This window comes from Papio anubis, chromosome 12 (assembly GCF_008728515.1).
Source record: "Papio anubis isolate 15944 chromosome 12, Panubis1.0, whole genome shotgun sequence".
Taxonomy (NCBI): Eukaryota; Metazoa; Chordata; class Mammalia; order Primates; family Cercopithecidae; genus Papio; species Papio anubis.
This window is the reverse complement of record NC_044987.1, coordinates 94,282,716-94,299,628: the sequence shown is the minus strand read 5'-3', so window position 1 is coordinate 94,299,628 and position 16,913 is coordinate 94,282,716. Positions and strand designations below refer to the sequence as shown.

Here is a 16,913-nt window from a genome sequence, read left to right as displayed (position 1 = left end):
TACTGTGGAACCAATTCACTTTTTCAAGGAAAACATTACTAATTTTTTTTTCTCTAGCACAAATATACCCAGAGTAGAGTGCAAGTACATTACGAAACTGAAATTAAAAGCTACGTTGTGTAATTTTATAAAGGATTTCATGACAGTTAAGTTAGCATGTGTTTTGTATTAAGTAAATTCAATTTTACTAACCTTTGACGAGATCTTGCCTAACTTTTAAAACAGCTCCAAGGTCACAGTCAGCAGTAGCATATGAATGAGGTACAGTACTTTTAGATTCAGTTAATCTCTTGGCAATAACTCTTCGAATATTGCTGGCAGGGATTTCAGTGAATGTGCCCTACAAAAAGATAGCAACCTGTCCATTAAACCACAAGTGGAATAGAAAAATAAAACAAAAAACAAGCAACTTTATAAATGAAATTCATTCTTGATGACCTAACTTATTAATTAAAGATTAATACAAGAAAAGCACTATTAAAATTCTTAGTATAAGGGAAGAATATGAAAAAATCTGGGATATTTTGGTTTTATAGTATGTAACTACAGAAAAAAGTAATAAAATTCATGTTTCAATTGTGAATGGGATATCTTATGTTACTATGTTTAAGATCATAAAAAAGAAATCTACCAAATAATTCCTCCATAGGTGTGTTTGTGTGTGTATACATACACACACACACACCATACACACACAAGGAGCAATATACGTATGTGTACATACATACACAGAGAGAGAGGGAGGAGTGAGAAGAGACACACAGACATAAGCCATCTGTAAGCAGCTTTTGTTACAAATATCACTTAATAAAACTGAAATGGGCTGGGCACGGTGGCTCATGCCTGTAATCTCAGGATTACTTTGGGAGGCTGAGGTGGGCGGACCACGAGGTCAAGAGTTCAAGACCAGCTTGGCCAACATGGTGAAACTCCATCTTTACTAAGAAAACAAAAATTAGCTAGGTGTGGTGGCGCATGCCTGTAATACTAGCTACTCAGGAGGCTGAGGCAGGAGAATTACTTGAACTGGGGAGGCAGAGGTTGCACTGAGCCAAGATTGCGCCACTGCACTCCAGCCTGGGCGACAGAGCAAGACTGTCTTGGGGAAAACAAACAAACAAACAAACAAACAAAAAAACCCTGAAATAAAACAGCCAATAAATCAACAAACTATTAATATATAGTTGCCCTTTGACTTTTGATGGGGTGACACTCTGATGAACCCATTGTAAGTTGAAAATATCATAAGTCAAAGTGCATTTAATACACATAACCTACTGAACATCACAGCTTAGCCTTAGCCTAGCCTACCATAAATGTGCTCAGAACACTTACCTTAGCCTACAGTTGGGCAAAATTATCTGGCTACATACTACATTGCAAAGTAGCGGTCGTTTGCGCTGATGATCACACGGCTAACTGTGAGCTGTGGCGGGCCACTGCTGCCCAGCATTGCAAGGAAATACTGCACTGCTTTCTACTGAATGTGTGTCACTTTTACACCATCATAAAGTCAAAAAATTGTTAGTCGAACCATCTTTTCAAGCACACATGGAACATCCACCAAGACAGGCCATATTATAAACATAAAATAAATCTCAATAAATTTGAGAAGATTGTTCTAAAAATGAAGTGTGTCTCAAAGTGCATTCTCTAAACACAGTGGAGTTAAACTAGAAATCATGAAAGGTAACTGAAGTGTCTTCAAATATTTTGAAATTAAATTCACAATTATAAACAACTCATGGATCAAAGAAATCACAAGGGACATTAGAAGCTCAGAGACCTTCTATACAGGCAATTCAATTATTTCTATTTGGATTTGTAATTTTTAAAAATAACATGAGGATCTTATTTCTTAGAGATTCATAATAGAAAGTATGAACGAGATAATAAAATATCCCTGTAACTTCTCTGCAGTTTTTTCATTCTGTTCCTTGGACCGCTCAAAAAAGCATGATAGGCTTTAAATTATATCTAATTCCTTTCTCGTCCTTCACTCTATTTTGGAATTTCATTACAATCACTTCAAGATAATACAAAGCAAATGAAAGTGCGGCTGATTTTATTTTTACAAATATCATTAAGAAATTAAACACTTTATGTTAGCAAAGTACTTGGTCAAGTAGAATAAATGCTCTCTACACACTATAAGAATTCGAAAGTAAGGTTTACCTTCCTAACTTGAATAACTTTTTTTTTTTTTCTTTTTTGAGATAGGGTCTTCCTTTATTACCCAGGCTGGAGTGCGGTGGCACGAACACAGCTCACTACAGCCTCAACCTCCCAGTCTCAAGTGATTCCCCAACCTCTGCTGCCTGAGTAGTTGGGACTACAGGCACACGCTACCACATCCAGCGGATTTTTAAATATTTTTGTAAAGATGAGGTCTCACTATGTTGCCCAGGCTGGTCTTTGAATGCCTGGGTGCAGGCAATCCTCCCACCTCAGACTCTCAAAGTGCTAGGATTACAGGTGTAAGGTAACACACCCAGCCTTGAATAATCTACTTTTTAAAGATATATGATCGAACTATACATATTTTACAGTCAATATATGTTATATAGTCGAAGAGTGGACTATACACTCAATATACATAGTGTCTTGTCCAACTGCATGTCCTTAAAGACTAGGTTATTCAAGTATGCAGTATATTAATCATTAATGGATATTTGAAAATCTGTTTCCCATGAAAGTTGTACTGTTTTCAACTCTTTTAAAGTATCATATAGTATATAGTTCTCCACTAGGAGTACAGATTTATCTATTTATTTTTTTAAGTGCCCATTCAATTTTAAATAAACTTGGTTATCCTACACTTCTTCTGATAGGAAGTAAATAACCTGAATAGGAAAGGCACAGAGAGACAAAATGGAGGAATTTGAAAACAAAAAGGGGCTGTTATGCTGCATGCACCTGAGAAGGAAAGAATGACGACCTGTATAGTTCTTTATAGGGAGATTATCAATTCCCTAGTTAAAAAGTAGAACACATCCACAAAAGGCAGCTAGTGTCAGCCAGTAATTATTAGTATCACACTTAAGAAAAGACATGAAACATGAGATTGTAGGGAATATATGTTACTGAAGTTGTGGAACCTATGGTAACTTTAAATTGAATTATAGTTCTAAAGTTTATTTGGAAGTTAACGTACAAACAAATTTTGGTTTCTGATAGGAAATCTGTAAAACAAAGCATTTGGACTGTTTTTTATTTATCACTGAGTTACTATTGAAACAGATTAGTAAAACTAATCTGTTTTAAATCTATTCTTAAAACACACAGTAATTGTTCTTATTTTCTCTCTCACTTAAATCTGAAAAATAAAAATCTAGGCCAGGCATGGTGGCTCACGCCTGTAATCCCAGCACTTTGGGAGGCCAAGGCGGGTGGATCACCTGAAGTCAGGAGTTGGAGATCAGCCTGGCCAATATGGTGAAACCCCATCTCTACTAAAAATACAAAAATTAGGTGGGCGTCTGGTGTGCGCCTATAATCCCAGCTACTCAGGAAGCTGAGGCAGGAGAATTACTTGAACCTGGGAGGCGGAGGCTGCAGTGAGCTGAGATCACGCCACTACACTCCAGCCTGGGTGACAGTGCAAGACTCGGTCTCAAAAAAAAAAAAAAAGAAATAAAAATGCACTTAGAGAACATTACCACTGCACTGGGTTGTCCAGGAGTTGATACTGGTGGGATCATAGGCCGGGGATAAGATGGCCCAGCTGTGGTCTGTAGGGGCGAAGGTGCTGTGGGAGTGGCTGCAGGGGCTGGAGTTGGTCTAGACTCGGTAATCTTGCCCGTCTGTTTCAACTGGACAAGTCTGAGAGCATCCCTGGAAATAAGAGCAAAGGAGATAACCATAACTAGCAATAAGGAATATAACAGAACTTTCAGAAAACGTAGATGAGATGTGGAGAAAAGATACACAAATATACAGATGTCAAGGTTATAATTAAAAACCAATTATTTGAGCTAGAAAATTAAATCCTGTCTCTTACCTGGTCTGCTGACGATTATTTGTCATGTTTTAATATTTGCGTATTTTCAAAAACCAAACAATAACTAAAATTTTATTAAAATTGGGCATAAGTATTGATTTTTAAAAAGGAAATTAGTCTTTTTTCTGTACAGTGGATGTTATTTGGTAGATCAACAATTAAACCATATTCTCATCCTTCATACTCATGAAATAATATTCACATGGCATTCAAAAAGTGTCAAGTTTATTGTAAATATGGCTTTCACCAGGATACTTCCTACATCATTGTTCACTTATTGTTTATTCATTGTTTATTATAGTACAAATCAGCTTATTTATGACCAGGAAATCAAATCATTTTAAATTTTGCTCAATATGCCATCAGTACAACCTAATATAACAAATCTAACCCATGATATATTTTAGAATGAAAAATAACTAGTTACAGACTTGCCTTTGTATTACTCTGTAAAACAAAGGTATTTTTGTCTTGTAAGAAGATATAATTAGATTACTAAATATGCTAAGCCCTCAACTCACTATGCTAAGTTACAGTGGTATTAGGCAATATATTTTCTTAAAATAATTTTTGGGACATTTTAATATCCAGTAAGTATTTAGGAAAGTATTTTTTCCAATTTAAGAAAAAAAAATTGTTTTATATAACCTAAAAAAAATTCAGGGTGACACAAAATCTAAAGAAAAATTATTTCTCAAGCAGTTAATATTTTGGTATTATTTTTCAAAAAAACTGATGAAAGATTAAAACCTAGAACCTGTTGAGCATATTTGAGAAGACCCTTTTACTTGTGGCAACATGGTGGGAAGAATTCTGAGATGGCCCCAATATTCCTGCCCCGGGTGTACACACCCCATATAATCCCTCTTGACGGTTTCTGGCCTGTGAATATGATGGATGTCACTCCCATGATTAGGCTCTATTATGTGACAAAATTGGTGGCATTTTATAGACATATGAGGCTCCAAATCATTGCATTTGAGTTAATCAAAAGGCAAACTACCCTGGAGAGGGCAAATACATCAGGTAATCTCTTAAAATAAATTAGGCCTTCCTGGAAGAAGAGACTTGAAGTAAAGAGATTCAACTGCTGGCCTGAGAGAAGCAAACATGCATGTTGTGAACTGCCTGTGGAGACCACACATGGCAAGGCCCTGCACATGGCCTCTGGGAGCTGTCATGGGTTCTTGGCTGAGAGCTAGAAAGAAAACAAGGGCCACAGTCCTACAGTCCCAAAGAAATACATTCTGTCAACAACCGCATGAGCTTGGAAGAGGACCCCAAGCTTCACATGAGTCCCCAGCCTTGGCCAACACTTTGATTTCAGCCTTATGAGACCATGAGTTCAGAACCTGGCCATGCTATGCCAGGACTTCTAACCTATTGAACTGTTAGAAAACAAACAGGTATTATTTTAAGCTGGTAAGTTTATTGTAACTTGTTATGCAATAATAGAACACCAACACAAGTAGGAACACTAACTGAGGTGCAAAAATCTGTATGGTTAATGCCTGATTACATCTGTTTAAAAAAAAGGCTGCTGACACTAAATTGACACATTTTTAGCATAACTATTACTTATTAGCATATTTAGTAATATGTAATATTTAGTTATGCTAAATATTACATATTTAACATAACTATTACTTGCTACTTTATTTTTTAAAAAGCAGTTTAGTTTTGTCTCTATAGTAATTAAGGTTCTTGGGTAGGTTAATCATAAAGAAGCAGGAAGAAAATTCATTCTGGCCACTGGCTCACAAAAACTTTTATTGCTGATTTTATTTTTTATTTTTTTTATTTTTTAAAGAGTCTCACTCAGTCACCCAGGTTGGAGTCCAGTGGCACAATCTCAGCTCACTGCAACCACCACCTCCCGGGTTCAAGAGATTCTCATGCCTCAGCCTCCGTAGTAGCTGGGAATACAGGTGTGCACCACCACGCCTGGCTAAGCTTTATAGTTTTAGTAGAGACGGGGTTTTATCATGTTGGCCAGACTGGTCTCAAACTCCTGGACTCAAGTGATTCGCTACCCTTGGCCTCCCAAAACGCTGGGATTACAGGTGTGAGCCACTGCACCTGGCCTTTTTATTACCGATTTTATACTTTACATACCTATGAAGTATAAATCTTAATTATTCTTTAGTAACAGCCAACCATTTAGTTTTCTGTAAGGCAGAAAATGGTTTTAATGATTTCTGCACATTAAATAATCAGACTAAACTTGGAGCGTTAGGTAGACATTAAAAGCTACAAAAATCAGGAGAAAAACAAATCTGCAGATAGGCAGAGGATGCTCTGGAAGTTAACTCAGGTAGAACCTTCTCTACTGGTTTCCGAGAGAACAATTCATTTGGGTGTGACATGAATTCATTTTGAAAAGAAATACCACTAAAACACACTAGGCACTTGCCTGTCATACTTACCTAATTTTTGATGCTGTGTGATAAATACAAATATTACTACAACTATGATTTAAGACACAGATGTACCAAAGACATTGGGGCTGCAGGCAAAGAACCTAAATGTCTTCTGCTTCTAATTGTGGCCCTGACACTGCTTTCTTAAAATAGTCACATATACAAGCGAAGTCAAGTCTACACGCTTTGGTACAACATATGTATTCTGAGCAATGCTTGTTTTAAGGCAAAATTAAAATAGTAGCCCTGATACCCAAGATTTTTTTCACAAATACAGTGGGCTGGAGGCATCTGGAACTGATTTTTCTACTCGCACTTTTAGTAGACATGGTATGGAGGATGTCCTCACCATGTCAAGAATGTGTGCTGGCCGGGCACGGTGGCTCACGTCTGCATTCCCAGCACTTTGAGAGGCTGAGGCGGGAGGATTACCTGAGGCCAAGAGCTTGAGACCAGTCTGGGCAACCTAGTGAGAAACTGTCTCTACAAAATTTTTTAAAAAATTTAGCCAGGCATGGTGGCACACCTGTAGTCCCAACTATTTGAGAGGCTGAGGTGATAGGACCACTACAGCCTAGGAGTTCAAGGCTGCAGTGAGCTATGAACAACATCACGACACCCCAATCTGGGTGACAGAGTGAGAGCCTATCTCTCTCTTAAAAAAATAAAAATAAAAAATAAAAAATAAAAAAGTGTGCTAAGATATTTTGGGGAGAGCTATGCCAAGGCCTGCAATTTTTCAACCGTATCAGAAGATGACATTAGGCTAAAATTTTTCCAAAGCTCACTTTAATGATAAACTTAAAATGCAGGCATTTTTAGTAGTATAGAAAAGCAAAAATCCTCAATAATGTATGCTTTCAGGATTCATTTTTCTCATAAAATCTTTTGTATTAGTTCTTATTTTGAAGACCAGAAGTTGATGCCTTTCTTGTGGAGAGTTAAGGAATAAGGGCAGGGAAGAGAAAAGGGTAACAGGGTAGAAAAGATGGCAATAATACTAAAAGCCTAACTCTTTAATACTGCTTCCTTATGGTATTCAGGAGATAATACCATCTTGTTCTTAAGAAACGTTTCATTAATATTATAACTTTCAACTCAGGTTTAAAAAAAAAGATATTTGTGCACCATACATGTATTAAGCACACATGGAAAGAAAAGGAAGGAAGAAACCTTTATTTCTTTATTCTACTGCTCTCACACTACTGAACTGCCCTCCAAAAGGTTACCACATCACCAAATTTAAGAGTCTTTTCTTAGATCCTACCATCCTTGACTTTTCCCACATTTCCCAGGTATCCCCCAACTCAAGGATTTTAACCTCTAAATAGTTTCCCTATTTATGAACTCAATTACAACAATTGCTTTATTATCTACCAAATCTATCTCTCTAATCCCAAACTGTCTCCTGAGATACATCTTCATCTCACTGATCCTGATACCTACATGGCTTCTAAGTCCTGAAAGTAAGCTTCAAACATTACTAACTTCACCAAAACAAATGCTTCCCAAATCCTTTATTTCTATTTCTGGAGACAAAACTATCATCCCCTAGACCAGATCCAAATTCATTCCTTTATTTGTTGCTACTCTGGCCTACACTCCACATTTAATCTGTGAAGGTTTCTGGACTTTATCCTTACAATGTTGTCTGTATCAGGAATCTCCCTTTTAGATCTTCCAACCACATTCAAGTATTCATTATCTCTTACCTGGATTACTTTAGGAGCCTATTAATTTATCTCCTTAACTCATCTTTTTCTGCTCCAGTTTATCTTACACAAATTTGCAGAACTGATCCCCCTAAGGTGCAACAATTATTATTTTACATTTCACCAAATCCTCAAAGATTAATGAATTAAATACAGACTCTTCTTCCTAATCCTCAGAATTATGAGCAAGGCAAGTCTACTTTGTCATAAAAATAGTTGCTTTCTCCCATTTTTACAGAGAGTGCTACTAAGGCACAGACTGGTAGAGACTAACAAGATTAAGATACCAAGAGCAGACACAAATCGGGATTGGTGTGGGGAAGAAACTGGGATTAACTGGCAACCAAGGTTCTTAATTTTAATTTTTTACAGCTAAGTGTAACTTTTAAGTCCTTTAACTAAAAATCCCACGGTCTGGGATGTTGCCCTTCAGTCAGCTCTCAGGACAGCTGATTTCCAACTCATGCAGTGTGGCATGAACTTCACAGTATGTGTGTGATAGAACCACATACTCACATTCAGTTAACAAATCAGTAAGAGTGCAATATAGATAAATGAGGATATCTAAGAATTAAAGCTACATACTGCTTTCAATAAACACCCAACAGTAAGCCAATGCTTTCATGCAGAGTAAAATAACCCAGTGGAAAAAAGAAGAAGTTGCCTGGCCCAACACTGCCACTTATAATTTAATAACCATTGCTCTCTCTTGACTTATAAAAATTCTGGCCAGTATTATTTATTATTTTCTATCAATATTAGATAAACATGGAATGAGTACATTGCTTTAAAACATAAACTCAATTTGAAACATTTACTCTTACTGCCAATAGAAATGTAGCACATAACACTACTGAAATTTTACATTAGTTCATAAGCCTATTTGATTAATCTTTGTCTACCCTACTAGACTAAGTTTCAACAGAAAAGGGGCCATCTGTTTTGAAAGACACAAAAATTTAAACTAATGCAAAGACATACCAGTGTTGCGGAATAGAAAGACCCATCATCATAAAGATGTCTGTTCTCACAAAGTTTATTTAAAATGTGATACAATCCCATAAAAATACCCCTCACTCCTACCCATGGAGCTAGATGAACTGCTTAAAATTCATTTGGAAGAATAATAAAATAAGAATGAACTAAGAAAACCGATTAATTTAAAAAAAAAGAGCAAGGCTATTGCTATCAGATGTAAAGCATACAGTAAAACATTTCTAATTAAAAATGTGGTACTAAAAAAGTATGGTACTAACTCGTGAACAGATGGATCAATGAAACAGAAAAGAAAATCTAAAAAGAGACCAAACTGTATATGGAAATTGCTTTATAACAGTACAAGTGAATAAAATTCAAATGGATAATGAAAATAATTTTTTAAAATATATTTCCTTGTTTTAGAAATGTAAATGTTATTGCATGATTTCATACACTTAATACTGCATAAAGTTTCACTGTTCGGCACTCTAATTTTCTGCATTTATTACCACTTCTAAGGATCTTGCTTAGTTACCAAATTAGAGTTGTTCTTCAGTAATGCTATAATTATTCAGAAAACAACTCTTGCACACAATATAATTTACAATGATAAAAGCAATTAAAAGTACAAAAGAACAGTGTACCTCCTTTTAAATCTTAAGACTGAATAAGCTCTCTTTATTTTCTTTCAAAAAAAACATGATCATAATAAATAATGGAATTGGTTATTACAAAAAGCAAACACATACTCTTTAGTGAATATCCCCCGAGGGCCAGTGGCTGTGCCCTGGCTAGCATCCAGCGAGTGTTTTTCCAGAATATTGCGGGCAGCTGGACTTAAACGGAACCTAAGAAAAAAATATGAAGGTTAATAGAACCAATTAACACTTACATTTGATTCAAATAGATCTAAATGTCAACAGTTTTGCAAATAATTTTAAAAATCTTATAATAAAGTTAAAATGACTCCCACAGATGGTCACCGTCAAATAATCTGTACCAATTTATTTTATTCTTTAAACATTTTCATAAAAATTTAGTTACTATTTCTAAATATTATTTTAGTAAGAATAAATATTCATTAGGGGAAAGAACTTCTATTTCAACCAATTACTTTCACATGGGTGCTCATGACAAACATCAATTGTTTCTTCATATATTTTGTTATATTGTTGCTTCATATATTTTGTATTGTAGCAAATGATACCTGAAATTTACCATTTTAAGCATTTTTAGGTGTACAATTGAGTGGCATTTAGTACAATCACACTACTGAGCAACCATCACCACCATCTATCTCCAGAAATTTTCATTTTCCCAAATTGAACTCTGTATCTATTAAACAGTAACTCTCCATTCCTCCCTCCTCCCAACCCCTGGTAACCATTCTCTTTGTCTCTATCAGTTTGACTACTTCAGGTACCTCACATGAGTAGAATCATACAGTATTTGTCTTTTTGTGACTGGCTTATTTTACTCAGCATAATGTTCTCAAGGTTTATCCATGCAGCATTTACCAGAATTTCCTTCCTACAAAGCTGAATCACATTTCATAGCATTTTGGACTTATGAGTTGTTTCTACCATTTTGCTACTGTGAATAATGTTGCTATGAATATAGACGTACAAATATCTCTTTCCAGTCTTTGCTTTCAGTTATTTTGCATATATATCCGGAAGTGGACCTGCTAGATGATATGGTAATTCTAATTTTCTGAGAAACTGCCATACTGTTTTCCACAGTAGCTGCAGCATTTTACACTTCCACTAGGCAACAACAAGGGTTCCAAATTATCCATGTTCTTGCCAACACCTGTCATATTCTGGGTCTGGTTTGGTTTTTGTTTGTTTGTTTGTTTTGATAATCGCCCTCCTGAAGGGTATGAAGGGATGTCTCATTGTGGTTTTGATTTCATTTCCCTAATGGTTAGTGACAGTGAACATCTTTTTCATTTGCCTGCTGGCCATCTATGTATCTTCTTGGGAGAAATGCTATTAAAGTCCTTTGCCTATTTTTTAATTGGGTTGTTTTGCTGAGGTTGAATTGTATATATAAACATATATATTTATATATATATATATAGTATACCTAAGATTACATGACTAACAGTATATTTCCTTTAAGCAAAGTAGTAAACAAATGACTACACAGTCAGATAAAGAAAATAAGCCTGATTAGTACAGATTAAAACAGGCTGGGTCTAGAAATTAAAGCTAAGAAACAGAAACAACTGTGGAACTTGCTGCATTTCAGGGAAGTATTAAGTAACTCTCATATGGGCCCAGTGTTATTAAATCTTTAGACTTTTCAAGAGAAACTGAAATTTTAGATTTTTACATAAGACTAGTGACCAACCAACCAAAATAAAAATTTTTTTTTTTCATTCACTGTGTGGGCCCAAAAGTATGCAGAGTTCATAGGTCAGTAGGTTTTTAACCTACATAGTGGGGCCTCAGATTCATGCAAGTTTCTGATGATGACTGATCTTAAATAGGGTATACACTATTATTATCTTTGCAAGGGGAGAAGACCATTAGTTAGAAGACATCAGTGAGACTGTCTTCCAATTTTTAGCGTAAATGAAAGAGGAGATAGTAAATGGGAGTCAAGGCAACAGAGTCAGAAACACTTTGCACAGGGAATTTAAAAATCAATATTTCAAAAAGCAGGCCGGACGTGGTTGCTCATGCCTGTTATCCCCAGCACTTTGGGAGGCCAAGGCAGGCAGTTCATGAAGTCAGGAGTTTGAGACCAGCCTGGCCAACATGAAGAAAACCTGTCTCTACCAGAAATACAAAAAAACTAGCCGGGCAAGGTGGCACATGCTTGTAATCCCAGCTACTCAGGAGGTTGAGGCAGGAGAATCGCTTGAACCCAGGAGACCAAGGTTGCGGTGAACTGAGATTGCACCATTGCACTCCAGCCTGGGCAATGAGAACAAACTCCGTCACCGCCTCCCCCAAAAAAGCACAGTGGATTCTTTTCTGACAATGATAAAGTAAAGGAAAAAATGTTTAAGAATGAAGAGGTCTACTTTATGAAGATCTTTTTCTCATAAAGAAAAAGTAATGTTGTATAATTATATAGAATACTAAACAAATGAAATGTTAGAATTTATAGAGTTCTTCTATTAAAGCAATGTAAAGCTAAAGTGAAATGATGTGTATTAAGTTGTCTGTTTTGTTACAGAACAGACAAAACTGAGCTCCAGTCTGTGCCAGAAACTCATAATGCAGACTAGTTTGAAAACGAATGCATGTTAAAACACGAATTCTATTTTATATCAGAGAGACATTCGAGCTTGGAATTCCTGTAAGTAATTAGAACTCCATAAATGGTAACAGAGTATGAAGTTTGGTATACTGAATTCCATTCTAGACTTCTAAAACCTAATTCAACCTCAACATGGACACATACTGTTTGGTTTTCCATTGTGCAAGCAGGGCTTTCAGAGTACCTGGAACATAGCAGATATTCAATAACTATTTACTGAATGAACAATGATGGTTGAAAAAAAAAAGCACACACTCTAAGGTCTGAGTGTGCTGAGAACGGCAACTTCTATATGATATACAACGATGTGCGAATATAACGATTACAACTCCGTAAGAACTGCCATAACCATTTTTTTTTTTACATCATCCTTTGAATAAATATACTCACCGTAGTGTCCCGGGTATGTGTTCCTTTTTGACAGGGATGGAAATCTGTGGTTCTGGTGAGGGGCGAGGCTCTGAAGGTTTTGAAACTGGTGGTGGAGGACCTACATCTTTGGGAATTTCAACGTGTTTCCAATCTTCTCCCTCTTCTACTATCAAACCAATTAGTGAACCTAGCCGTATATTTTTACTTCCTTCTTCAACCTATATTTAAAAAAGAAATAACTGTAGAGAAGTAAAACCCCATGACTGCATTAAGTAGTTTATTCCCTTGTTGGGAAATTCTCCCCTTAAGATATCTTAATTTGAGCTAAAAGCTGCTTCCAAGACTGTTTGCCTCAGTCTTCCACCTGTCACCTTCTCCACTTTCTCCCACTTACACCTTCCTTCACCATTCTCCTCTTTCCAGTTGCTAATGCTACCTTCTGAAACAAAGGATAAATCTAGAATGTATCCTCTGAGAGCCTTCAAATACACATATAAGATCCATCATTATCATCTTGTTTTTTGATGTCAATACAAATCCAAAACAGGAGCCTGTGGCTACATATCTTAACCATTTGTCTTTCCCAGTTTCTATGCAATAGCTTCAGAATTCAAAAAGCTCAGAAGGGATTAATTCCTTCAACTTAGTCCAATCTACTAAAATTTACCTAATGCAAGAATCTTTTCAGTAAACTTAGTCTGAAAAGGTGAACATTCCAATGTATAGATAGAACTGGTTAACTATTCTGGTTAATGTTAAATATAGTCTACTTCTTTATATTTAATTATTTCCCTGTATATCTATTTACAAAACCTGAAAAATAAAATAAAACCTCATGAGTTTTTTATGGGTATATCAGAAACACAGTGGTGTCTCAGTTAATAAAGCATTTTTTCACAGATAATGCCAATTAACACTTAAATTGAAGATAATGTTTTTAAGAGTTAAGACAGATGTATTTTAAGCATTTCAGCAGCATTAATTTATAAAGGGTTAATTCTAATTTACTTATTAAAAATAAGTCCCTAGAAAACCTTCAGATAACAATATTTTATAAGTTCACTACTGGAAGAAAATGTCATTCCCTTAAAATTTTCTATTATTCCCTTTCAATTACTCTAAATAAGGTTCATTAGCTATATTTAATGAACAATAAAATGATAGGCTGCAGGATGTCCACTAATACAGTAATGATAAAGAAAAGCATAACTTCTAGAATGAGTTTGACATTTCAGAGTAACACTAATTTCAATGCTTACTGGTATGTTCACTATCGTTAATAAGGCATAAGTTATAAGGGGTTACGAAGCTAAGTTTACTAATTACTGATGAGGAAGAAAAGCAGCAATGCTTTGATGAAGCAAAATATATATATATATATGAAATTAGTATAGAAAGCTGAATAGGAATGTTTAATGAATTACAAGCTATGGAAGAATACTAAGAAATCCAAGAAAAATGTAGTTGCTTAGTTGTTTGTCACATACTAAAAAATTCTGTTTCTGCAGAGTTTATTTTCTTTACTATGTCAAAAAGATGAATTAAGATTATTATCAGACCAATATTTGTCTTCTAAAAGTGTTTATAATTACCTGCGTGTGAATTGCTAACTCAAAAATCAAAGTAAAATGACTAATTTTCTTTAAAAATTTATACAAAAAAACACTATTGACATATAGTCCACTTGATGTTAATTCCTTTCGAAACTGAATCAGAAATAGGATCAATGTCCAAGTACAAAGAACATCATTCAAATGTAAAGCATTAAAAAAAAGTTTTGTTTTAAAAATATCAATAGATTTCTAAAATCTGAGTCAGACAACCGTACTAAATCTGAAACTGATACCTCACCTTGTTTCATTTACTGTAAATCATATAAACGATTCCATACATACTCTACCAACGTAACACTGACACCTTCACAAGTAGACAATAAACAGTATTTATCATTTCAATTTTTATCATTATCTAAATATCAAATAAAATTTATTTTTAACCATTCACATTTTTTTATTTAAAAAAGTGACACCATGAAGCATGAAACCCAAATACAATAGACAAGGACAAGTGATGTACTACCATACAACTTGAATATATAACAGAAGATAAAATACAGTTGATTATAATTCCATTTAAAGTCATTAAAATCTCTATATGAATTTAAGATAATTTCTTCAACCTTTCCTATTCCTTTGGTGCAAACAGAGATCTTTCAGAGGTATGCTAATTTCCCATAGACATTTGCTTACATTGTGGGAGGCAAATATTCAAAACCAGTGTAGACTTAGTATAGAGGAGTAAATAGTACTCTTTGCAAAACTGTTTAGAAACCAAGCAGGCCTCTGTAACTGTTCCCTTTCCTCTCCGAGCTACCTCCATGGATACAGTCTGCTCTACCAAAGCATCTGGAGCTAAGGACACCTCAAATGCCAGAGTTTTCCTATGCACTCAGCTTACTTGACCAAAGCCCTCTCTTACTCTTGTGCCAATAATTTCTTAATATTAAATGTAGGGTTTTTACACATAGCTCTATTAACTTAGAGCTCATCAATGCTGAAATATTGAATGTTGAGTCTCTCATTTCAAATATTAGCCTTCCCTCCCAGTTGTGTACAGAATTCCTGAGTTTCAATGCTGGCTCCACCACTTACTAGTTATGTGACCTTAGTAGTTTCCTTATCTCACCATGCTTGCTTTCTGAGTTGTAAGATGCAAATAACAGTAGCTATTTCACATTGTTGTTATAAGGAATAAATGAGTTATATGTAAGGCCCTTAGAATAGGGTCTGGTAGCTAGTAACTTGTTTTCATTTTCATTGTTAAAGGTATTATTATTGTTGTTGTTACTGCTGTGGTGTTTTCCTTCAAATTATGGATTTTTTTAAAACAATACATTCAATATGGATCAATATTAGACTACAGGGGACTGTCCCCTTGGTATGGGTTAGAAATTCATGCCTAAAGGTTTAGCATGTGGCTGGCATCACTAAAGGGCAAACATCAACATATACGATAACGGGTAGTAAGGCCTGTGACAAACTATTTCTTCATAATTCTCATACAGAGGCTGAGGTCACTAGTGTGAGGCTTCTGTACCAGAGACTTCTCACATCTTAACCAATGAATCACCTGCAAATGTGCTACAAACAGCTCACCTAAGCTCATCTGTGTACACAAGGATATGAGAGGCAAAACATTTACAGCAGTATGTCCAACAGAGAAATTGAGGGGGTTCATTCCATTAAAGGTGCAAGTAAATATTGTCTGTTTTAATCCTGATATTTTAAAATCAGTACATTAAGTAATTATTTAAGTATTTTTATTCTTTAAAATAGAGCAGTTTGAAAGCTACCGAGTGACTACTGTCAGAGCATGTGCAGCAGTTAGTGGCGATGACCTGGGTCACGTGACTGACTTACCTGGTTCATCACTATGATTTTCCATCATGGTGTGAACCATTATACAGTTTTGAACTGTTTTTACTCTTCAATGTATACTGTTTATCTTATATGGACAATGAACTTTGGTTTATAAGGAAGTACATAAGAAATACTGAAAACGAAAACAAATCAATGATAAGCTAAAATACAAAGGGGAAGAAGAAACATTCATTAAGCCCTTGAATAACAGCTGTCAGGCACTGTTCTAGCACAACATTAACTCACTTAATCCTAACAACTTTCTGAGGTAAATACTATCATTATTCCCATTTATAGATGAGAAAATTAAAGCACAAAGAGGTTATGTAACTTGCTCAAGATCACAAGACAAGTATGTAGCAGAGGCAGGATTTAAATGTAGTCTGACATCAGAGACGGTATCCAATATAATCGCTACCAAATCAATAATTTCCCAAATCTGTAGATTATATCCAACTGATCAAAATTTATCATGTAGCACCTCAAGATGATGCCGGTATTTAAAAAAAACAAATTTAAAAGGTATAAAGTAGATGTAACAATTTAGCTTTTGATTCATAGGGAACATAAACTATCTTTCCTCACAATGTGTCATAACTATTTCAATATGAAAAAATTAGAGTTGAGAATATCTTCCATTTAATAGAATCTGCTCTGAGCTCTGAGAGGCTATTTTCTTAATTAAAAATATCATGGTCTAGAGAGAAGAATCAATTAAAGGCTCTACAACTTCAAATTT

The 16,913-nt window shown here is 35.2% G+C and overlaps 1 protein-coding gene across 2 annotated transcripts in view; it reads right to left on the bottom strand.

Annotated features, from left to right (window-relative positions):
- Positions 1-16,913, bottom strand: part of PDHX (pyruvate dehydrogenase complex component X) — a 73,574-nt gene that overhangs the window by 22,421 nt on the left and 34,240 nt on the right. For both annotated transcript variants that reach the window (XM_003910041.5, XM_031653401.1), the window contains exons 4-7: positions 12,774-12,973; positions 9,860-9,958; positions 3,660-3,834; positions 193-340 (exon numbers count right to left, since the gene is read on the bottom strand). In XM_003910041.5, the coding sequence (XP_003910090.2) occupies positions 193-340; positions 3,660-3,834; positions 9,860-9,958; positions 12,774-12,973 (622 nt within the window). The remainder of the gene's footprint in view (positions 1-192; positions 341-3,659; positions 3,835-9,859; positions 9,959-12,773; positions 12,974-16,913) is intronic.